This window comes from Lotus japonicus, chromosome 4 (assembly GCF_012489685.1).
Source record: "Lotus japonicus ecotype B-129 chromosome 4, LjGifu_v1.2".
Lineage (NCBI taxonomy): Eukaryota > Viridiplantae > Streptophyta > Magnoliopsida > Fabales > Fabaceae > Lotus > Lotus japonicus.
This window is the reverse complement of record NC_080044.1, coordinates 81,606,551-81,632,692: the sequence shown is the minus strand read 5'-3', so window position 1 is coordinate 81,632,692 and position 26,142 is coordinate 81,606,551. Positions and strand designations below refer to the sequence as shown.

Genomic DNA, 26,142 nt, shown 5'->3' with positions numbered 1-26,142 from the left:
GAAGATGATGAGCCTTAATACACATTGTCGAATGATCGAACCATCCATTAAATATTTAAGGAAACTAACATTCTACTAAGTGTTATAAGATTTATTTATTTTTGTTGACACTAAAAAACTCAATTTCAGGAATATTCCTCTCATCCTATATTCCTATGGTAGAAGTGGCCCTTTTCACCATTTATTTTGTTGGACCGCTGATTTGTAAGCCAGGCTTGATCAACGTGGCCCATGATATGTGGACCTTGTTTGTTTCTCCTAATGAATCAGTGGACATTGATAAACGGAACGGGTTATCAAAAATCTTAGCCCCACACACACACGGACCACACCCCATGTGCTAAATGAGCTAGTTTTGGGTAACTGACAAAACCGTCCAGTATTTTGGGTTCATCTCAGCCGTTCATCTGTTGATTTTCGTGGATACTGTAATCTTTTATTGGTCCCCAAGAAAAAAACCAAACAAAATCTAGGGTGGCTTTATTCATCAGTACTATTGATGTACAGAAAACGCGTACATAGTTGTATTCTACACGTACAGACAACTAAATTTACGTTGCTCCTTGGTCCCCATCGGCTACTAGGTTAGGGATGTTCATAAGTGGTGTCTGTGTTCACTTTTAATTCGATATCAACTTAAATATTTCGAGTTTGTTCATTTTGTGGATGAAAATCCTAGCTCAATCTTGTCATGATTAATGATTGATCCGATTTGATATTTTCACATGATACAACGATTTGGTAGTAATTCATTTCTTTTGAAGTTATAAGGAATTATCTTACATGCATACTATAAACTATAAAGTTATAAGGAATTAAATCTTAAAAGTATATTAAATGAATTTTCTTTGTACTTAACTCTTATCACTTGCGATTTTTCTTACAAATTTTCTCACACCAAAAAATGTTGAAAACATATTTGTATGAAAATTCACATGAAAAGTTTATGAAAAAATGACAGTTTAAATTATCCGTTAAACGTGAAGAGAGAAAAAGAAATAAAAGTACTTAGTGGCAGTTGAAAACTCCCGCTTAAACGCACATGTTGAATGAATATGGCTACATTCATTGTAGTTGTTGGTATTGGCATATTGAATAACATTATGTTTGATTGATCTATAGGTGTTTGAAGTATTGCGGTCGCCATCCACGCTCCTTCATAATAGTGTGAGATCTCTAACTCTTTCATCTATTGTTATCTATCCATTCACCACCTGCCCTCTCATTTACCACCTACCAGTCGTCTCTGTTTTACCACAACTAAAAAATTTCAATCTGCTACATTATGCAGAGAAGTCTACACTACACTCCAACTTGCCAAATAATAGGAAAAAGTTGAGATACTAGCTAGATCCAATATAATCTCCTTATAGTGAGTTTCCCATTTGAACCATGGGAATATGCACATTTTATATGTTTTTGCTAATTTCATTTTGATTCAAGCTTTTATTCATCACTAACGCCGTTAAGAAATTATCAGCTGATTTGCTGATTTGGAGTACCATTTACTTGTTATTCAAAATTGCCTAATTCGCATATATTGATTGATCATTTAAAATACAACTAAATTTTTTTGTCACATGGTACAAATTCAATTCTGGTAATTTGAATTGAAGAGACAATGAGCATGTTGCAACCTTGTTCTTCAATCAAGGAACAAATTGCTAAAGTCAAAATAAAAAATGCATCAAGTGACTGTCCAGCTAAAAATGTATCAAAGACCCGTTTTGTCGTGTTCGAGCTTTGGGCTTTGTAGCATTGGTTGTATGTATACTGGGCTTATCTCATTTTGTTTTGGGCTATTCCCAATCTCTGAGAAATAAAATTTCATTGACAAAAGGAAACTAGAGTTAAGGGCAAAAATTTAACACCTGTAAAATTAACAATAAAAGAAACTCATGTTTGTTTAGAACTTTAGATACAGACTAAAAAACACTCATTAGAATTTATTTACTTGGAAAAGCATTAATAAGCTTCAATAAATACTATTCCGCATCTAAAATAGCTCATATTTGAGTAGGCACTATAAAATTTATTAGGGTCAACCAATAATACATTTGAATACCATTTTATTTATAAAAAAAATCTCTTACGAGCAATTGCCCCATTTTGAATACATTTGGGGTCCTCCTGAGACTATCATTGATATGTCAAAATAAAAACATTAATATATCAAAAATTCAATTTGGCAAATTAGTAACATGTCAGCACAAAAAAATCAGGTACAATTGCTACAATGCAAAACCAAATAATTGAAAGAAAAAAAGTGTCTAGCAACAAATTCCACAATCAATTGGATCAGGCATCAATTTTTTTTTTACATCGAAAATATAAAGAAAATAGCTTATAACTCCAAATAGTTTTTTTTTCTTCAATTAATGACCAATTGAGAAACTTCTCCTCGTCTCTACCGTAACATTATCAAATAAAAAATATGTAGTAATGAGCAAACACTACATGCTAAACAAAATTGGTCCGAGTTAAAAAAAAAAAAAACAAAATTGGTCCAATCAAATCAAATATCTTTAAAAGAACAAATCGAAATACTACACAAGATAAAAAAAAAAACAGCATAATAAAGAAAAACATGAAGTTTCCCAATCACAAAAGATACTCAGATATTGAGCTCTCTAAATTTCACCGGTTTGTTGATGCATCTGCTTCGTCAAGAGGATTGAGTACTTGACCAATAAAGAGAATTGTTCCGTTGAAATCTTCTCGGATTAAAAAGAGAAAAGGGTGATCAGCTACAAAGTCTATAGTGGTAACGGGACGATGACCTTTTAATGCCAGAGCAAGGGTTGCCGCTGAAGCTATGGTGCCTTTTTCATTTACCTCAACGAAAGCTTTCTGAAATACGTTTTCCACACATAATGTATCCAAATGTGTGTTCATTTCCCCCACCATTTTTGTAAAATCGGCAACTTGGCGAGAGAATGGCGAAATTAATCCCAACTCCTTCATAACATTAGAAGCTTCAAATGTAAAAGAAATCTTGAATTTTGGAATAAGAAAGTCACGTACTTGCACTTTTCGCCGAGGAAACTTACTTTTTAAGAAATCAGGTTCTGAAGCTGACTTTTCAATTAATGCTAATAGCCCATATTTTGCATCTGGAAGAAAAATATACATGGAGAACCGACGCGTTTTATCTGTACCTTGTCTATAAGAAAGACGGAGAACTTTAAAATCATCAAAAACACTGATAAAGTGCTTCTTTTGCATGCTTTCCATGAAGGGAGCTTTGATTGAGGTGCCATTAAAGAGGTGAAATTTAAATTTAATTGATATAGCCGGAAACTTGTGTTTCCACTCGCCCTTGAAGTGCAGTAAATTTGCAAAGATAAGCTTGGTTAAGTTGCTTATAGTACTGGGAGGAAGAAGATGTGTGATAAGGCCATTCGTCTCTTTTTCAACCCACGAATTCACTTCATAGTGTACTTGATCACCCTTTAAAATCACATCAAAATCAAAATCAATATTTTTCATAAACAATTAAATAGACAGATATGTTGATCAATTACAAAAAATTAAGATGTTGATGAAAAGTGATCCTTGGTCTTAAAATCAACTGAAGCTAGAGTGGCCTTGTAATGAGTGATCACAAGTTGTTTAAAAGAATGGGAAAGGAAAAGTGATTCATCAACCCACATTCCATTGGCGAAACACAGACGATCGTCAGAGAACAACACATGGGAGATGACCTGGGAAAAGAAGGTGGTGAGATGTCCATGTAGTCAAATCGGAGGAATGAAAGAAGCTCATCGAGTATGCTTTCGGCTACAAAACTCGAATTCAATTATGTTCGAACCGAAAATATTCATATCGGGATTAGTTATTTCCGTACAAGTTTTTTTTTTCATTTACAAAACTCGAATCCAAAACATTTTTTAAGGAAAATTGGGCATTTAACATGTGAACCAACCATCCATGGTGGACTAAATTACATATTCACTAGAAATTAAACCCGCACGGGGTTTTTTTTAAGTTATATGTTAAATTTATCTTCGTATATGTAATAATATAGTAAATGTATTGTGTAGTAGATAATTAAAAATAAGATAAATATATGAAATGTAATTACATTGATAAAGTTTAATAAAATATTTATTGTAAACTAATTTTTTAGTATATTAAAAAATATTTTATGTTGCTTACTAAAATTAATTTTCAATTCATTACGTGATCATATGTTTTCATAATAGTACACTCTTTATAATAAGTAAAAGGAGGGAAATATATAATTAGAGTTGAATAACTTAATTTTTGTTTTGTGCAAAATGATGTTTCTCTCTTACTTTTATGCATGTTTTCACCTTGAAAGCAATGTTTGCATTTGAATTTTTATGGGAACAATGGTATCGAAAAAGTTTAATTATGAAAAATATTTTTAGTGATGCATATAAAATTTATATTATTTATTGTTTAATAAGAATTTAATTAGTTAATATCCAGCTTGTAAGAAATTATATTTTTTAACTTAATTAGTTGATAAATGAATTAAGATAATAGTTTATCTTCTTGGTACACCAGAAAGATATATTGCACCCTTCATTGATTGATATTTTGACCTCCCCCACCCTACCCACATGTCCTCTAGCTCTTGTCACTTGAGCTATCATTCAATGACAGATAATAATTTATCTTATTCAATATAAACTTTTTACAATTTTGAAGATAGTAAAAAATTGAAAAAACTTTATAAGTGCAATTTACAAACACAAATCGTTCTATCTGATGTATATCTATCATAGTGGTTAAAATTAACTCTTTAATCCCTAAGGTTCGATCATTAAGAACTGTACTCTATGGGAGACCTTTGACTTTAATCACACTCGAGTAGAACATGGTTTCCTCAGTAGATGATACATGTGGTTAAAAACTAACAAAAATTGTAAAGATTTAGTTAAAAAACTTCATAAGCTCGTCTACTATGAATATAAAGATAAAAATAAGTGGAAGTTGGTTAAGAATAATTTTTATTTTTTATCAATTAAGAAAAATTTAAAGTATACCAAATATAATTGCATTTAGGAAGTTCATTAAACACTTTATTGTATACTACTTTTTTTCCTATTATAAGTTAGTGCAATATGTCCATATTTATGTAAAAATCATATTACATATTATTACCAAAAACATATTTTTAATATAAATTATAATTATTATCAACCAAAAATTTCAAAATTAAACTATTTTGAAAAATGAATTTATTTGAGTTATTCTTTTATTTTGTTATAATAAATATGATATGCATAATATTTCAAATATTCCTTCTAATTTTATTAATTTATTTTTAATATATTTAATTTATTTATTATCATATATGTATTTAATTAGGGAAAATTACTCTATTATAATCAATAATGAGAAAAAGTTTGAAGCACCGACGGTGTAAAGTTTTTTTACACCGTCAACCAATCAGATTTCAAGGATGTGACATGTCAATTAAAGAAATTAAATGAAAAGAGAGATTTTCTCACATCCCTGAAATCTGATTGGTTGACGGTGTAAAAAAACTTTACACCGTCGGTGCATCAAAATTAACCTCATCAATAATTACTTGATAAAAAATATAAAAGTAGCAATATCAAGAAGAATCATTAAATGATAACCATAATATGTAATTAATGTAAAAACTCAAGTGAGCTTTACATATATATAGATTTAGGTAAAGTGACTATACTTTATATATTAATGAATTTTCTATCCTGGCTTATAAACAAGGAACATAGGAAGAAAAAAAGACATCTCAAGCTCATGTACCATGAATGAGAGCAGTCAAATGCAACCAATCTTCATCAGGATAGTCTTTTCTGATAGCCTCAGCTGACTGCAACAAATGTTGATTTTGAGGTTCATCCAAATCAGGATCACTTTCATCCACCACTTCATTAAGCAATTCACAACATTCCCATACGCTGATTTCTGCTTTGTCCAGTTTCTTATATTCCTCCCTCGTTCTCTTAACCTGCATTAGCATTTAGAAAATTCAATTTTTGTTACATTGCATTTCCTAAACATGCATGCTTTTGAATTTTTTATGGAAACAAACTTTGCTTACAAAGTCATATGTCTGGTTGATGTGTTGCAACCTATAGAATTCCTCCACGGCTCCACCCCTTTCTTTCTTTCACTTTCTGCATCATAATTTCTGCAAAATGTTCCATTTCATTTGGATCTGTGAGCCAGGCTTGATGAACGTAGCCCATGATATGTGGACCTTAATTGTTTCTCCTATACATTGATAAACGGAATGGGTTATCAAAAATCTTAACCTCACGCACACGGACCACACCCCATGTGATAAATGAGTTTTGGGTAACTGACAAAACCCCCAGTATTTTTGGTTCATCTCAGCCGTTCATCAGTTGATTTTTGTGGATATTGTAATCTCTTATTGGTCCCCCAATGAAATCCAGTACTATTGATGTACAGAAAACGCGTACATGGTTGTATTCTACACGTACAGACAACTAAATTCACGTTGCTCCTTGGTCCCCTTCCTAGATTACTAGGTTAGGGATGTTCATAAGTGGTATCAGTTTTCTTTTTTAATTCGATATCAACTTAAATATTTTGAGTTTGTTCATTTTGTGGATTTATTTAAGGGATTTCTCCTATGTTTATGGCTCGGGTTTGATCTCATCTGAGGTCAAAAATAATATTTTTGTGGTTAAAGACATTACTATTATATCCCAAGCTAAATTAGTCACGTGATCCACATTTCTCTGTGGAAACTAGTGGTCAAAGAACAAAAATAATTTTGTGGATGAAAATCCTAGCTCAATCTTGTCATGATTAATGCTTGAACTGACTTGATATTTTCACCTGATGCAACGATTTGGTAGTAATTCATATCTTTTGAAGTTATAAAGAATCTATACTAGATACAAAGCAGAGGTCCTTTAGAACGACAAAAATCTAATGTGTCATTGTATGAGCACCTCTCCACGTGTCAACTTATCGTAGCATTTTATTTGGCATCGTTTAAGTATTCAGTTAGCAGAACATGTTTACTGACCACTTCCCCCCTGTAGGTGCACGGATTTGTTTACTTGACCTGTTTCCTCTTCCATGGGGCAGATAGGTACCTACGTTTCTGATTTGTGTCTATTCCGGGTCCCTCTAGTTCAGCTGTATGTGTGCTAATTTCAAGTTTTTTACAAATGCATTGTCTCAAAATTCTTTTCCTCTTCCTCCTCCGTGAACGAAACTCTACCCTCTTCTCCGCTCTCCCCTCAATTTCGGCATTCACCTCACCTTCCTTCTCCGCCAACGATTACAACTTCAACCACCCCACCATCGACCTATGCCGGAGCCCAAGCCCAGGCACCGTCCCTGAAAAGCCGACCCAACACTGTCTGGAGCTCGATGAGCATGCTCTGCATAATCTCGATTGGGACTCCATCATGAATGACATCGGCTTCCACGACGACACCACTGCCGCCGGCGGACACGTTCCCCCTGTCACTGACTTCACACCTTCGATCAACCCGCAGAACTCACCGTCACCGGCGACATGTACGGTTACAACTTATCTTACCGTAATGTAAATGATTGTTTGAATTTAATTATCTTAAAAAAAATTAGAAGAAAAAAATAAATGACAGAAGTTTTTCTTTTTTTTATGTAAAAGACATTTTCAAATCTATAAAAAATTACAGAATATTTTTTTTTGACAAAAAAGACAAGCTTGCATTAGAAAATGTTGGGAAGAATGTCCGAAAGAATAGAAGATTGAAGGCACATTGAAACAAAAAATTCTCCCCATGAACCAAAGAGTACTTTGAAAGCACACGTGCCGCATTATTTGTTTGTCTATACTCTATAAACATGAACAAAATTAATAGAAACAAAACTAGCTGCATATTTCTTAATCTCAGATACTACTAATCCAAGATAATTACTGTGTGTTTCAAAAAAAAGATAATTATTGTGGCCACCAACACCCTTCAGCTCATTGATCAATATTTATTTGATAACAACTCCATTTATTTAAAAAAAATCAGGTACAATTGCTACAATGCAAAACCAAAAAATTGAAAAGAAAAAAAAAGTGTCTAGCTACAAATCCACAATCAATTGTATCTGGCATCAATTTTTTTTTTTACATCGAAAATATAAAGAAAATAGCCTATAACTCCAAATAGTTCTTTTTTTTTTCTTCAATTAATAATGACCAATTAAAAACTTCTCCTCGTCTCAACCGTAACATTATCAAATAAAAAATATGTAGTAATGAGCAAACACTACAGCTAAACAAAATTGGTTCAATCAAATTAAATAGCTTTAAGAGAACAATATAATAAAGAAAAACAAGAACCTTCCTAATCACAAAATATAGTCAGATATTGGGCTTTCTAAATTTCACCGGCGTGGCAGATGCATCTGCTCCATCAAGAGGATTGATCACTTGTCCGATAAAGAGAATTGTTCCGTTGAAATCTTCTCGGATTAAAAAAAGGAAAGGGTGGTCAGCTACAAAGTCTATACTGGTAACCGGACGACTACCTCTTAATGCCAAAGGAAGGGTTGCTGCTGAAGCTACAGTACCTTTTTCATTTACCTCAATGAAAGCTTTGTGAAACACGCTTTCCACACATAATTTATCCAAATGAGAGTTCATTTCCCCCACCATTTTTGAAAAATTTACATCTCGGTGAGAGAAAGGCAAAATCAATCCTAACTCCTTCATAACATTAGAAGCTTCAAATGTAAAAGAAATCTTGAATTTTGGAATAAAAAAGTCACGTACTTGCACTTTTCGCCGAGGAAACTTACCTTTTAAGAAACGAGGTTCTGAAGCTAACTTTTCAATTAATGCTAATAGCCCATATTTTGCATCTGGAAGGAAAATATACATGGAAAACCGACGCGATTTATCCCCACCTTGTCTATAAGAAAGACGGACAACTTTAAAATCATCAAAAGCACTAATAAAGTGCTTCTTTTGCATGCTTTTCATGAAGGGAGCTGTGATTGAGGTGCCACTAAAGAGGTGAAAATTATATTTAATTGGTATAGCCGGAAACTTGTGTTTCCACTCACCCTCGAAGCTCAATAAATTTGCAAAGACAAGCTTGGTTAAGTTGTTTATAGTACTGGGAGGAAGAAGATGTGTGATAAGGCCATTCGTCTCTTTTTCAACCCACGAATTCACTTCATGGTGTACTTGATCACCCTTTAAAATCACATCAAAATCAAAATCAATTTTTTTCACAAACAATTAAATAGATAGATATGTTGATCAATTACAAAAAATTAAGATGTTGATAAAAAACAAAGTGATCGATAGTACCTTGGTCTTAAAATCAACTGAAGCAAGAGTGGCCTTGTAATGAGTGGCCACAAGTTGTTTAAAAGAATGGGAAAGGGAAAGTGATTCATCAGCCCACATTCCATTGGCAAAACAAAGACGATCTTCAGAGAACAACACAGGGGAGATGACCTGGGAGAAGAAGGTGGTGAGATGGTCCATGGAGTCAAATCGGAGGAAGGAAAGAAGCTCATCGAGTGTGCTTCCGGCTGAACCAGCGGCCATGACACTAAGAACAACATGGAGAGACAAGGGCGAAAAGATAAGGTTCTTCTTGTGATAATCTTCTTTTGAGAATAAATGCTTTGTGATGTTGAGTGCAACATCTTCTTGGCACCTCATTGATTTTTTGAGGTCCATTGTTGTTTGTTCTGATTTCTGAATGAGAGAGGGATAGTTACAATACTTATAGGGTGACTCATAATACACAGACCTAATTGTAAGCATTAAATAAAAAAAAAAGAATCTGATATATATTTCTTTAATATTTGTACTTCTATATAGTAACAGAATCACACAAATCAAATATCGAAATACAAGCAACAAGAATATTATTTGTAGTTGTGATAAAATCTTTTAAAATTTAAACATAATATTTTTCCGATTATTAATTTTTTTTTATCTTATCCTGAAAATCATTTAAATTAAGAAAAAATATTGAAAAAGATTTCACTTTTGTGATATGATATATTGTAATTTTAATTTTAAAAGTAACATATCTGATATCTTATATGTACTGGAGGTCTTGACTTTTGGTTTTTTATGTTAATTTGTTATTTGATCCCCGGCCTCACTTTTTTTTTAGATAAGCCCCCCAGCCTCACTTGATAGAATATGCGTTCTCACCACATCTAAGATAACCCAGGTTAGATAAAAAACAAAAGTAAATCATTTATGCACAGCACACATGAGACATAGAAAAGGAAGATGAAAATTTAACAGATTAATCCATGAAATCAGAAGCAGGATCTAAAACAAGAAAGGAAGAATGCACCTACCAGGAAGGATTGGATAGTGAGTGATGCAAATGGGAATGCTTGCACTATTTTCAGAAGACAAGCTTGCAAATAGAAATTCCAAAAGTTTACACGCAAGAATATATTATTGAGAAAAAGTTTGATTCACCGACGGTGTAAAGTTTTTTTACACCGTCAACCAATTAGATTTTAAGGATGTGTCACGTCAATTAATGAAATTAAATAAAATGAGAGATTTTCTCACATTCTTGAAATCTGATTGGTTGACGGTGTAAAAAAACTTTACACCGTCGGTGCATAGAAATTAAACTCTATATTATTTGCAGTTGTGATAAAATCTTTTAAAATTTAAACATTAATTAAGATATTTATTTTAGTACTCTAAAAGAATAAAATTATTTTTCCGATTGTTAATTTTTTTTTAAATTTAAATTTAGACAAAATATTTATATTTTCAGTATTAGATCTTTTATTGTTCTAAAAGTAATTGAGTTGTTATTGTAACAAACTTTGGAAATAATTTTTTTTTGAGTATTTATCATAGTTTAACGATATAATTTTTATTTTAAAACTAACATGTCTTAGCCTCTTAGGTTTTCTCATATCTTGATTTTTGGTTTTTTATGGTGGGTTGTTAATTTTTTATTCGCTTGATAGAATTTGCGTTTTCAACATGGAAAAAATAGTGTCCAATCTCACCCACATTAGGTTGCAAAACCATGAAACATGCATTATGTGGTTTAGCTCATCTAAAGTGACTACTGACTGAGAGATCTAAAGTTATGATTTAAAGAACGACATGGTTTATTTGCAATCAAGACTCAAATCCTGCATTATGATACTAAGGTTCAATGTTGCATCCTCTGCGATACCAATGGCAAAAAACTTCAACCTCACTATTCAAACATCATAATCAATTACTCATAAACACGATGAATTATACATTTGAATAATGTTTAAAGTCGGCCCATGACCAAAAAAAGGACAACCAAAACCAACAATATTTGGCACGATCAACACAAGTGTAGAGCGCCGCGGTTTCCAACCTTCTGAAAAACGCGATACCAAATATTCCAGGCTAAAGTACAAGTTTTGAAGGGCTGTTCACCTTTATATATACATCCTAAGAATGTTCAATAAATTCACAAAAATAAGCGAGCTCCATGTCATTGTGCTCACAACTCTTCATAGAGACCACTTATATTGCACATCAATGCCTGCAAAATTAACCCTAATCAAAGCCAGCGACAAAATCAATAAGAACTGCATAAAGCAAGATCATCAAACTTATTCTGAAGAGCTGCATTTAACAACTCATCACGAGCTATAAACTAAATGTGTCACAGTTGAAGAAAAAGGGAACCTGCTCAAAGTGCCATCTCAGCCTGCAAAGCTGCCAATTCATCTTCCTCAGGAGTAGTCTTGGCAGACACAGGACGAGTAGGTTGCCGCCCAGCTGGGACATGCACTGAGGCCGCTGGAGCTGTAGTTGCGGGCTGAAGAAGCTGTTCTTCCAACTCAGCACCCTCTAGCTCTTCAAGTTCTGCTTCCAATTCATCCTGAAATGGAAAACAAATTCAGAATGCTGTCCAGATATATCACATAATACTAACACACACTTACCAATGCACAATAACAGCTCATTCCAAAGATAAAATTCTTATTTCACAGAGTACAAATAAAATCAAGTTTTCAGAAGATGACCTCATCGAAGTCAGCAGCTGCGCCAATTGGAGCTGACAATGCTTCTTGAATCTGTTTCATGTTCTCAGTCTGTTCATTGATCTCATCCATGGTCTTATCAACATCATCAATATTCCTGAAGAATACAATAATGTCTCAGCAATGTCGACCAGGAGTCCATTAAGTAAGAATGAGTAATAAAACTCAGGTTTTTTCAACCATGGAACAGACATGTAAAGTAAAGAAAAGCATATCAAGAATGATATAAAAAACAATATTATATATAAAACATAAATAGCTCTGTTTACGTTGCTTTCTGCATAGCCTTCATAGCAGAAGCACCAGTCCTCAATGCATCAACTGTCTCTGTGGTTGCCTTGGCACCTTCCAACATGATCATCTGTAACACAAATCACCAGCATAAGATACGAATGGTGCTGAAAAAATGGCTACCTGTTCGGACGGGGAAAACAAGTAACAGGTTCAATCAACCCTCAAAATCTGGAATGTTAATAACGAGTGAAAAATGAAAATACTGGTCTTGAACCAGTCCATGAGCGTGAACCATTCTCAGTTTAAGTGTGTGTTTGGATTAGTGTTAGAAGAATTGGATCTGGCCAAAATTGGATCTGGCTGAATTGGATCTATTAAACGTAAGTTTGAGTGACGTGATTTATGTTTGGATACAATTACAAGAACGTGATTCTAGTAAGAGGATTTTGTTTGGATATCTTTGATAAGAATTGCTTTTGAATGTGTAATGACCAAAAGGGGTTTAAATATTTTACAAGAGTGATTAATTAGTATTTAATTTTCAATATTTTACACAATATATTAAATAATATTTTATAACAAATATGATATCTATAAATTTGAAAAAAAAAAGCATATATGATCATAAAACATTGACGTAATAAAACTGAGTCATGACATAAAAAAAATTGAAAGTTTTACAATATCACATGAGATTAGATGAAAATATGAAAGGCTGATGATGGTTTTTTTTTGTAATAGATGATGGTTATCACTTGCTTCTGAACTTGGCCCATCTGAGTTTCTTTTGCCCCAGCAAGTTTATTATTACTTTTAGTTTTATATATATGGCCCCACACAATAAAACCCTAATAGACTCATTATCCTTTCTTCTCCTAAGTTACATGCGCAGCCACCTTCTCCTTCCTTCTTCCGTTTTTTCTGTTTCTCTGCCATTTATCTCTGTACCACAGTGCAAGAAGGGAAGGGGTATAAAGGGAATCAGGATTTCAGATGCTTCTCAGACCTGGAGAGACGCGATTCCTCTCACGGAGAAGCAACCCTGGGTTGCTTCAGCCAGATCCACGTTCCCTCCTTGAATCGGATCTCAGACGTGAGTAGCCAAACATCAATTTTGCTTTAGTGATCCACGTTACAGCTTCAGATCCGATTTTGAGCCTCAGATCCGCGTTTCAGACGCACAACCAAACACACACTAAATGATTGAACAAAATCCCTTTTGAAAAAATGAAAAAATTTTTTCGACAACAGTTATTAATCAATTCCCAATTAACCAAAACTTAAAATTTCTTCTATTAATTTGTCCAATGGGATGCAATAAAAATCTGTAAGGCAATAATAACTTTGCCACTAATAATTATTAGAATTTCACTTCTTCATTGTCCTTTTACTTATTTAGGTACTAATTAATGTGATAAATCGACTTAATTTCAGTACTTAATAATGTGACACACTTTTTATTTATTTATTTATACACTTCACAGATACATGAACAGAAGTGTAATACTTTTCTTTTGTATTATTGATATATAATATAATTATACTAGATGCAGTAACCAGTACAAAAGCACGGGAAAAAATCTATCCGCTCAAACGAATGACCATGTTTTTGCTGGGAAATGTCAAAAGAGCCATTAGATGGGAGAACGGTCAAATCATGTTTTACAAGAAAACTACAGAAAACCTTTTGGGCAGGAAAATTTTTAGAAGATTAAACACATGGCTGGGCTTCTGGAAGAGTTGAGTATAGGGTAGGTAGCAAATCAAATAATATAAACCAATAGTCGAGCTTTGTAACCTTAAAGCTTTGTTTATACCAACCTAATAGCCAGTTTAGTTTTGGAAACATTTGCAGTAAACTACTAAAAATAAAGTTGCGCACCTGGTCATGAATACGCAACTGGAAGTTCCCAAGCTGCTCTATTTGCTGTTCATATAACCTCTTTCTCTTCAAACATTGTATTGCCGCTGCATGAGGCAGAAATTCAAAACAATGTCACAATAAATTAATGCATCATTGACTCAAGTGGACAAGACATCAGTAATAATGAATCTCTAAAGGATAAAATGTTTACAGGTAATGCTTATCCATAGAAATTCAGTAAAAAGAGCCCCATAAATGGCAAGAGGAAGGGACTTCATACCATTCTGAACTTAAAGAGGACTCACACCGAAGTTTCAAATCTCCGATTGTGGTTTTTTGTCATCAATATGAGAAGTTGAATAAATTTAAAAAAAAGCGTAAAGTGACTTAGTTTTTTTTTTTTTTTTTTTAAATATGGCATGTAGTCCTGTACCTCTAATGTGCCACTAAGCTACAATTAAAAGTATCAGGAAAAAAGAGGTAGAAAAGTGAATAGCTAATGGCTGGATAGTTTACGGGTTTAGTTGATAACTTCTGCACTTCTTTTCAGTCAAACTAACTTTTGTAGTTGACAAAATTTGGTTGATTGAAGGAGCACAATTGAGTTCTTCCCAGTGGAATAATGTTAACCATTAACATGTTTTGCATAGTCAATAATGGAATTTTACATTCCATCATTATATTTGGCACATGAACTTAGATAAAGGAATAACATGAAAAGAAACTATTCAATAACAGTGGTGGGTGTGAATCGTGTGATGACAGTGGCAGCAATGATAGTACAAGATATTTGTTTATTTTAAGAAAATATACCGAGTTAAAATAGTAGAGTTATATTGATAATATAACTCTACTATTTTATTATTTTTAACATTCTATTTCCACTTTGTACCTTCAATTTAATTAAGCTTACATGTATGTATTTTGTCTTCATTCGCCAACCTATCTGTCTATTTATATGAGATAACTTAGTGATGGCAAAAATGTTTATTTTTTTGAACGTGTGTTAACAAAAATGTTAGAGAATCAGCAATAAAAAAACTTTGTTTCTTTATGACATGTCATCTGAATTAAAGTTTCTTAATTGTTGCAGAAAATTAAGTTTCTTCACGTGGCAAGCAACTTTGCTCCAAAGTTTCCAAGAGAAACTTTGAGCAAAGTTTCTCTTCTAAATTTAATGATTAAAAAATAAATAAAAAACAAATAAAAAAGTAAATAAATAGGTAACTGGATTTACAAGAAAATATTGGGGTATATTGTGGGATCCATTTAAGAAACTTTTTAGAATTTCTGGATTGGAGTAAAAAATGGGTAGAGTTTATTAAAGTAGTTTAAATGACGTGGCATTACCAAAATTTAAATTAGAAACTCATTAAACTCTAATGAGTTTCTTGGATAATGATCATCTTAGAAGTTAATGTTGATGTTTATGCTTTTTGTCTTTTCTGTGGCGTGTTATATGCTCCACCGCTATGGGAAGACCGTGGGGCGTTCCAAAAAAACCAATGGCGGTGATTTTGGCATGCGTGACAATCCAATCACCTTAGCCTACAGTTTCACTCCATCAATAGCTGTTAGTTACGTGGCAAACCAGGACACAACCTTTGCGCCTGTCACCTTAAGTCCGGTGACGAGAAACCCCCACTAACTTTTTAGAAAAATGGAGATTTTAAACCGCACCACGGTTAGTGAAAACCCAACCACGGTTAAATTCTGGTTTATAAAGAGAACACTAACCACCCAGTAAGTAACCATGTCTGAGTTGGTGTAAAACAAACAAAACAAAACATATCCATCACTGTAACACCATGATGCTCCGTGCAAATCCAACCGTACACGTGCCACCGTGGCCGATGGTGAATGATCCAACGACGGAGATCTTTTCTCCGTTAACCGCCACCAATGCCGATTACGATCACTCTCCGTTATACTTGCAGGAAGCGCTTGAGCAATACGCTCCCTCCGACGCCGATTCTGACCCGGGTCGTGACTCGGCGGATGTGTACTCATTCGACCAGTTCCGCATGTTCGAGTTCAAGGTCCGGAACTGCGCACGTGGCAGGTCACATGACTGGACAGAGTGCCCCTACGCTCATCCCGGCGAGAAGGCTCGCCGCCGTGACCCGAGGAAGTACCACTACTCCGGCGCGTCGTGTGCTGATTTCCGTAAGGGGAGTTGCATGAAAGGGGACGCGTGTGAGTTCGCGCATGGAGTGTTCGAGTGCTGGCTCCACCCTGCGCGCTACCGGACTCAGCCATGCAAGGATGGTACCAGTTGCCGGCGGAGGGTGTGTTTCTTTGCTCACACGCCGGAGCAACTCAGGGTGCTTCCTCAGCATAGTCCCCGCCCCCGGAGCGTTGCGTTTGAGTTTCAATCTGCATGTGCCAAGAAGCTTCCGGCTTCTTCTTCTTCTTCTCATGGTTCGGTTTCCCCGCCGGCGGAGACTGCAACTCCTCCGATGTCGCCGGTGGCTCAGTCGTTATGCTCGAGCTCCGTTGGTGTCAGTGAAATGGTGGCGTCTCTGTGTAATTTGCAACTGGGTAGGGTGAAGTCGTTGCCTTCTTCATGGAACATGCAAATGGGGTCTCCACGTTTCGGATCTCCTAGAGGACCCGTGATCCGACCCGGATTCTGCAGCCTCCCGTCGACCCCGACGCAAGTGCCACCGGGTCGTGGCAGTGTGAACTACTTTGATCTGTGGGATCAGAGGTGTGAGGAGGAGGAGCCTGTGATGGAGAGGGTGGAGTCTGGAAGGGGCATAAGAGCGAAGATGTTTGAGAAACTGAGCAAAGAGAACTCTTTGGACAGTTCGGGTTCGGGTCAGGAAGATGGGGCTCCGAATGTTGGGTGAGTTTCGGATCTTGTGAGCCCATTTTTCTCAGGATGATTGTGATTGTTCACATTTTCTGTTAAGTGTGTATAGAAGAATGCAAGGAAGCAGGAGAAATTAAGAAGAAGATGATGATGATTAGGAATTGTATGTGGGTTCATTTTGGAAGCAGCAAACACTTGTTTGTGTAAATATCTTATCCTCAAGAAGACTAAGAATTGATCTTCCTAGGTTAAAACTATCCTAATTCCTAAGCTTTGATTTTGTAATTTGTATAGATAGTAGTATTGTAGATGATATGGATGATATGGTTCCCATGTGTTAACAGTGTTTATTTTCATGTAATCATGTAACATATTTGAAATTTCTCATGTGTTTTGTAGGATCCATTATCCAAGCTAATGTCCTTAATCAATTATCACTCCTTTTGTTAATGTGATGTATATATTATTAAAATTTAAGATATGCTTCCGATCCCTTAATTCTTCAACAGAGATTACACACCCTTGTAACCAAATATGCAAAATATAATGAACCTTTTGTGTCTTGGTTTGAAGTCTTGTTGGGTGTTTTACGTGCAATACACGGCATACCTGAGAGGGGATGGGCCAGATTAGCATCCCTAAGTGGGGTATTAGCGGCTAATGCAAGGTGTATTAGTACATTTGTCCTGATAAGCCGTTTAGGGACATGTGGTCCCCCTTTTCGGGTACATGGATCATGGATGGGTGTATATGGTACTTTTCAAGCAAGACCAATACAAAGAAATAGCAGGCAATGAGTATAAACCAAGTTAATAGAGAATTAACATTTTCACTCATAAACCAAATCAACTTTTCTTTGTCGTTTTAAAAAAATCTTTTTCTTTGTCATATCTGTGGGGGAAATTTTATGTGGGAAAAGACTTGCTGATCAGCTTATTTATGTTTGTATGGACGAGAATGGATTAAGGTCACAAGTATTCACATAATGAGTAGGTATTCATGTAAGTAGATATTCACGGATTTAACCCCTCTAATCAAGTAACTTAAGAGGATAAAGTAAATTATTGCATTCGTTAACTGTGATCATATACTATCTCATCAAATAACTTTTGAAGGTAAAGTGAAGTATTGCATTCGTTAATTATGATCATATACTAGCTCTTGCATATTTTAAAAGGGTTCTCATACTCTGAAAAAGGATAAAGATGAGGAGGTAGGAGTAGGATGGACACTTGGTTAGAAATTGTACTAGAAATCATATATCATTTAAATTGTTACTCATTATGTACATGACATTATAAACATTTCATATTAATTTTAAAATATTATTCCTCGTTTGAAAATGGAAGCCTGCATTTAGGATACAGGATTGCCGCCAATAAAATGCTGGTCTAATGACAGTAAGCCTAAATGATAATATAAAATCAAATCCCAAAAAAGTTATTTATTAAAAGGAATTGTCACATATGGGTGTCTAAATGACTCATGGTGAAATTTGGGTTAAATAACTCATTGTTTAGGTGGACCAATCACATTTAAGATAAATTAGTTAAATTTTTTATATTTTATTTATCATTTATTTAGAGTTAAATATGTTTTTGGTCTCTCACTCATACACATAAATATAAAATTGAACCTGAAAAAAACCACAAAAGTTTTAGTCCTTGAAAATTTTCATTTAATCTAAAATGGTCCTTATAATATCATAACACATACGTGACAATTGCGGTCCCTTTAAAATTTCTTCCATCAAATTTAGCCTTCTTTCGTCCATTATTATTTCATACTGTAAATGAATACGCAGGTTATATGAATTCAATTTTTTTACAAGTCAAATATTATTCAAATAAAGAACAGAAAACATCAAACAGTGGCCTGAGAATCCAATTATTCATTATTAATTGGTTTCATGAGATGAAACGGTGGCATGAGAATCCAATTATTCATTATTCATTATGAAATTTTCAGCCATGAGATGAAACGGTGGCCTGAGAATCAAATATTATTTATTATTCTGTATATTTAAATTTGAAGAACACAACAACATGAAACCAATTGACCTAAGAATCTCATGGCTGCGTTCTTTGAGTTTTGGGATATATAAAATTTTAGGTTTGAAATAATTATGAGAGAAGAAGGACTAAATTTAGTGGAAGAAATTTTGGAGGACTGGAATAGATGTGAAAAATAATTTTAAAGACTAAAACCGTTGTGTTTTATTTTTCAGGTAGCATTTTAGATTCATTTGTATAAATTAGGGATCAAAAACATATTTAATCCTGAATAAATTAATAAATAAAACATTAAAACTCAATCAATTATTTTAAATGTGATTGGTACACCTAGACAATAAGTTATTTAACCCAAATTTCAACATGGGTCATTTAGACAACCCGTCACATATTTATACCAATTCAAGGAAGAAAAGAAAATACGGGTTCACCATCAATAGTAGTAGTTCATTATGAACTCAAAGGAAAAACTTGGCAGCTTCCCCTGGGTTGAGGGAACACTGTTGGTTCCGTGCCAACAGGTTTTGGATTTGAAAAGAAAAGATATTGTTTGATTAATACCACTTCAACAACAACAGACAAGATCCTAGGGGTTGTTGCACTTTGTAGATAAGATGCTGATGGAATTGACTGATAAAATAAAATATCATACATTCGACATTAATCAAAGTCCACCATAGATAAAATAACTTATTGAAACTTGAAAGGGAATATAAATATATATATATATATATATCCTTGACATTATCTAAAGATAGAATCATACCACCAAGATAAAACCACTTTCTTGTGTTTTGGATTGGATCGATATCTTCATTTCGGTTTCTAAGATTTGTTTTTGAAGCCATCATCATTTCTTTATGTTCTTCAAATTAAAAATGAACATAACATATGTTAGTATTTCAAAATATGTAACATATACCAAACCATATCCTTCATTTTCTTTTTTCATTTCAGGATGTGAATGAATTAGTTCTGGAAATTGTTCCTCTAAAAGAATATATGGAAGTTGTCAATTTTGTTTGTAACTTGTCATGTCTTGATAGATGGTAAATTTTCGCGTTGAAATATTTGATTAGGGAAAAGCTACCCCTAATTTCCGTTGAGGTAGCAGAAGTGTGATACAGGGTGATGAGAATGTGAGTTAAAACATGTTGTATATTGTTTTTCTTGCAGATTTGTACTTGATGTTCACTTAAGATAAGTGTAAGTATAAACAACCTATATATTCTTCTAATCTTCTTTGTTTGTCATTTTAGTCCCTTAGAATATAGGAAGTAGTTGGCCTTTTCTTCTCCTATCCTATATAAATGGTAGATGGGATAGATTCAGCTTCTATATATGTAAAAAGTGTATATGATCCTATTCTGAAAAATGACCACTAAGGCTTTCTTCTTATGATTTTCATCTGCAAAGATCCATTAAATATATAAGTGCTATTTTATTGCGAATATTATAAATTTAATCAACAGACAGGTCTTGACAAAGTTGTCTCTTCTTTTGGATAATAATATCAAGTATTGGGGCATAATATGCTCTCTATTTCCAGTCACTATTGTATTTTGTTTTTGGGTTGAATCACGAGCTAATAACAATAAAGAATTCCATGATCTTGTTTTTTTTGTTACAAAGGAACATTAAAACAAAGCTAAACTAAACTACCAGCATACAATGCTGTCAAGACACTCAAAGGAGGTTTCATTTAAACACGATCATCTCGCACTGCTTGCCGAGCCATGATCTTGAAGAGCTTATTTGAGCTTATCTGATAACATAAGCTCTTATGTCAGTGTTTGGGAGAGTTTATGCAAACAACTTATGATAGTTGTTTTGAGCTTAAAATAACTTATGAAAAAAAGTTTATGCTTATATATAACTTATTTTTAATTTAAAATAATTTATGAATAAACGCTCATGTCATAAGCGCACATGACCATTAGCGCTTAATTAAGCTATGTTTCCAAACGGGGCCTGAATGTGTCTAATTAGTGCATTGGTTTTAAAAAAGTACGTGCATCTATTCTTCCATATTTACTCTTTATCATTTTCTCTTACAAGTAATCATTGCATTAATAGTAGGTAGTAATTGGAATTTTTGAAATGAAAACACACAATTAATGTAAGGGGTATATATGGAAGAGTACAATTTTTTTTGTTAGATTATTATAAAAGGTCTAATATTTAGGAAAATAAAAAATGTAAAACTATGTCTTATAATTAGAAATAAAATGAAGGGAGTATTAAGTTGTGATAGGTTTCTCTGAGGGATCATTATGATACATTGGGATCGAACACTCGATTAAATAGTTAAGAAATTCAGCTATTGATCAATTGTGTGGTAGACTCTTTCTTATACTACTGTAGTAGAAGTAGTGGAGTATGGGAGAAAAATAAAATGCGAATATTAAATGGAAAGATAATTAAAGCATGATAACTAGACATAGTTTTGATCTAATATAATGCAATTTTGATCGAAATGTCAAAAGCCCACAGTGCCATGAATTGGTGACAAAAATAAAAACCGATGGGCAAAAGAAAGTGTAGTTTAATTTAGGTATTTGTTATTAGCATCCCTATAGTTTAATTTCACCTTGGTTATATATGTAAAATTAATAAATGCCCTTGAAATTTTTTCCCTACGCACTTTAAAGTGTGTTACCTACGTACTTAAAGTCCGTTGCTATATGAAAGTAGACTGTTGGAACTTTTTAAAAAGTGATCATAAGCCTAAAACGAATGAAAGATGACACACTTGGTTTATGCTATGTATGTATTAATCCGTTTTAGTTTATAGCTCGTACTGAGTTGTCAAATGCAGCTCATCAGAATAAGTTTAATGATCTTGCTTTATGCAGTTCTTATTGATTTTATCGCTGACTTTAATTAGGTTTTATTTTGCAAGCATTGATGTGCAAAAGTTGAGACCATTGAAGCAAAATGCTTGAAGGCTAGCATAAAAGATGAAGTTGTCACAGCAAAAAAAATATCCACTCCACCTCCTTCAATTCATAAAGTGTCGTCTTTCAAATAGAGTTCAAGTGAAGGGCCAAGAAAAATAAGAAACGTTCAAGAGTTGTATGATAAAATTGAAATTATAAATGATTTTCTTGGTCACATGATCACGAGCCAACTCATGGAATTGGACGAGTCTATGATTCTACAAGACCTATGTGTATTGAATCGTTTGTTTATAGAATCGTTGTTGATGAGAATCGGGTGGAATCGTCGTGTTTAGACGCAGACTCGTAGAATCACGAGTCGTCCCTGATTCAATTTTCTAGAAATCTGGTCACATTGACCCGCCGACTCAGATAAAAAACGTGATTCTTTGTTCACTCACAACTCGCACCACAACCTTCGACCTTAACTTGAGATCCTACGCACTCCCACTCCTCTGCAGTTACTAATTTTGTGAGGAACTTTATTTTTCTGTTGTATAGGCTTACCTTTGGTTTTGTTCTCCTTTAGCATGCTTGTGCACTTGTGCGTATGATTGTTGATGGTATTGGACTATTCGCCATTGTTGGATAGCATGCTTTCCTAGGTAGAATCACAATTTTGTCAATATTGTGTTGATGACTTGAAGTTGTGGAAGACAAAGGTTGGAGGCTAGCCATGGAGGAAGATATTAAAGTCATTGAGAATGACACTCGTGAGTTATCAAATCTTCAAAAGGAGAATGAAGCAATTAGAGACAAGTTGATGTCAAAGATTAAGAATAATACATTGAAAAGAAAGAAGTGAAAATAGTTACTTATATTTTCACTAACGCCTCAAGTTTGAAGACTTGAGAAGTTTGAGAGCAAGACTTGGTCTGCAGAAGAATTTTTCGGAGGTTTCTAATTAAGGAGATGTTATAAATAATGTTAGTATAATTAGAAAAATAAAGGTTGTGTGGTTACAAAATGAAAAGTTATGTTACAAACATTAAGGCGCATTAGTATTGTTTAAGGGCTATTATGTTTAGTTTTGTAACCACTAAGCATTTACCATTTCCTTTATACTTATTTAGTATTTTAATTGTGATGTTATTTATTGGTTATAGATTGCTCTATCATAAATCAGCACTGCTACGTGGCCTGACATGTGCACGAGAATCATTAAGTGGCGGTTTGAAACCGCCACAAAAATACAAGTGTAAGAAAAAACAGAAAACCTACAGTTTAACTCATGCAGTGCACGTCGAACCGCCACAAAAATACAAGTGTCAGAAAAAACAGAAAACCTACAGTTTAACTCATGTAGTGCACGTCGTGCCAGTCAACATTTTCCATTATAAATATAGTATCATCTCATGTAATGGGAGTGACAAATAATAGAATTCTCATTTCTCGACATTTTTTTGTCCAACAAGTGTCCCCCAATTTTGAAAGGAAAACTTTAACAACTTTTAACTCACGAGAGATGGAGTAGAGACACAGTTTTTGGTTTGAATGGAAAGATGAGATTGTTTTATTTGTTTTGCATGTGTTTAATTAATCATGTCGTGCCTCTACATTGCTGATTGTCAAGTCTTTTTCTGGATCTGATAGACTAGAAGTTGTGAACATTACTTCAACATAAGATGAAGAAGTTCTTTGACTTTACTTCTTGGAAATGTGGTGAACAATGAAGGGAAAGGGTTGTACTTACATCTAGCCAAATTTGAATAATAATAGAGATATCTTTCACTGTAACCTTATGTGCTCAATTTATTTGTTAATCATTATTGTCAAAATAAAAAGAATTACAATTCATCAGTAAAATTCTAAGAATCTAATTCTCTTGATAGTTTGTGGGCAGTAGAAAGGCGGGTTTTGTCTCCAAATTTAGTTGTAGAGTTGCATATCTTTCTTAGACCTGCGGTAGAACTTCAAATGGGTTTTCTTTGTTATTTCCCTGAACAACAATTACAAAATTTCAAAGTAGATCTGCTCATCCTTAATTGTTTCATTTTCTTCACATACCGAAAAATTACCACTTCACCCCTTCTTCCTTGGCCTCCTTCTTTTGCATCTTTGAAAAATGAACCAACAAAGCAAGTGTTGACCACTATTGTCAATCCTACTCCAGGAGACAGCTTCTTCATCACATTCAACGACCAAAATGTATCTGACAACACAATACACATATAGGATATTAAGAATAATAAGAAACTGGATGTAATTATAAAAGGAAGCGAATGTAATAAAATAATTTAGAGATGATGCATCAAGAAACAAAACTAATAGATATATGCCTACGATACCCAAATTGTCTGAAGCGATTATTGCAGGTACAACATTCAAAAAGTGGCAGTGTCCTGCTATGTACAGGAACAAAATGTCACCTGTACGAGCTTTTGTAACCAGTAACTGTACATGTTTACGAATCTTCCTTTTGTGGGATGTGTGTATCCTTTGGAGTCACATAACAATTTAATATTTTCTTCAGGGAAATCAAAATTGTATAACAATTTAATATTTTCAAATTTGTGATTTCCAATTAGCATTAGATAATTTTACATTTTAACACTTGGTTTATTTTTAGCCTTAGACATGTTAATCTAAGTGCAGTCGTGATGACATCTTAAATCTTAGTTTATCTCCTCCTCGACCCTATGTGCATCTCTTTGAGATCGCTTATGTTTCCCCGCGTTATAATAATGTTTTAAGTAAAATATAATTTTTTTTAAAATTACAAAATGCAAAAATTTGTTAAATTAAAATTCGTGATAGTGAAAAAGTTATCATGAATATTTCTTTACGTAGTTATCTTGAAAATATTTTGGAGTATGAAATAATTATTTTATGGTTTTGACACTAGTGAAAAATGTAGTTCACAAATTAAAAGCGTTTTTTTATAATTAATTATAGTGGACAAAAAATCATATTTTAAATGATATTACACTAAATATGATATTTTATAACAAGAAAAAACATAGTTAATGGGTGGACCAAATTTTAACATGGTAAATATAACCTCTCATATTGTATACCTATTTATATTTCATTGTCATGCTATTTTGTGCACTCATGACATGTTGGTTGTAAAAAAAAACCACAATTTATGTTTTAATCATGACAATGTCATGTATTTAAAAGCATTGGTTATCATGTTCGTCATATTAAAAAAAAAATCAAAATGAAATTCAAATGTTTTAACCTAATTACAATAATAAATGAAATAACTCTTAAAAAAATATCTTTAGACACTTCTAGAATATTTCTACTATAGAGTCTAAATTATTCATCCAACAAACATATGATGCTTCTTTATATAATAAGTATATAATACTAGTATTTTTTACCTGTGCGTTGCACGGGTGACATTCATTTTTATTTTGTATTGTGTCTTCTTATGGTTTTGTTTAAATATTCGTATGAAAAGGAGAAAAAAGAATATTATTTGTGATAATTATGTTTTTTTTGTCGAAGTGTTAATTTATGTTTTTAATTGTGTTTTTATTTCGTCGTACGTTTTTTTTATGACTGTATTTGTTTTTTTATTTGTGTTGTTTGTCCTTGTTTATCTTATTGATGCTTTTGATTTATTCTTTTGATATAACAATTTTATTTACATTACAAATAGAAGTAGAATTTTTTTGTAAGATCTTATTTAATATTAAATAATAATGAACTCATTTAAAATAATTTTGAGGTTAGCAGTAGAAAGCTAGTATAGAATAACATTAATGGATGAAGTTCAAGAGGAGGTTTTTTTTTGCATCACATGTTTCGGATTTTCATTTTAGTATTTATTATGTATATCTTTTTTTAGTGATATCATATTTAATATTAAGTTTACTCCTATGACATTCTATAACTCATATGAATTAAATAATAATAAATTCATTTAAAATAATTTTGAGGTTAATAAAAATTATAGACTAATTAATATTAATGGAGGAAGTTCAAAGGGAAATGTATAGTGGAGGTTTTTTATTGAATGGTCTTTAACTTTTAAAGTTTATTGTTAATATTAATTATTTATTGATAATGATTCAACAAATTTAATTATGTATGTCATAGAATTCTCTAAGTTTTAATGTAATTTTAATTTTTTCCTATGAAATTTCATAACTCATATGAATTCAATAATATATGTGCTTAAATACAAAATTTGTTCTTTGTTAATATTAGGTTTTGCTATTCGTTATCATAAAATTAAGTATTGGTAAAAATTATAATTATATTAATGTTGACATATAAACTTTAAAGTAATAAATATGTAAAAAGTAA

General features: G+C 33.1%; 3 protein-coding genes and 1 pseudogene across 3 annotated transcripts; 1 reads left to right on the top strand and 3 right to left on the bottom strand.

Moving 5' to 3' along the window:
• Positions 1-5,672: 5,672 nt before the first annotated feature.
• On the bottom strand, positions 5,673-6,171 carry LOC130713453 (inositol oxygenase 4-like; annotated as a pseudogene).
• Positions 6,172-8,277: 2,106 nt separating this feature from the next.
• Positions 8,278-9,679, bottom strand: LOC130715279 (serpin-ZX-like). Its single transcript, XM_057565357.1, has 2 exons — positions 9,302-9,679; positions 8,278-9,184 (listed from the first exon to the last, which is right to left on the bottom strand). The coding sequence occupies exons 1-2, from the start codon at positions 9,677-9,679 to the stop codon at positions 8,348-8,350; spliced, it is 1,215 nt and encodes a 404-aa protein (XP_057421340.1). The 3' UTR covers positions 8,278-8,347.
• A 1,984-nt stretch (positions 9,680-11,663) lies between these two features.
• Positions 11,664-14,236, bottom strand: LOC130713452 (vacuolar protein sorting-associated protein 32 homolog 2-like; the record flags this gene model as incomplete). The annotated part of the gene is made up of 4 exons (XM_057563217.1): positions 11,664-11,855; positions 12,001-12,115; positions 12,288-12,379; positions 14,135-14,236. Coding segments are annotated over 4 exons (501 nt in total), but the record flags the coding sequence as incomplete, so codon positions are not given.
• Positions 14,237-15,871: 1,635 nt separating this feature from the next.
• Positions 15,872-17,311, top strand: LOC130715294 (zinc finger CCCH domain-containing protein 20-like). The gene has a single exon (XM_057565372.1). The coding sequence runs from the start codon at positions 15,925-15,927 to the stop codon at positions 16,966-16,968; it is 1,044 nt and encodes a 347-aa protein (XP_057421355.1). The 5' UTR covers positions 15,872-15,924; the 3' UTR covers positions 16,969-17,311.
• Positions 17,312-26,142: the final 8,831 nt, after the last annotated feature.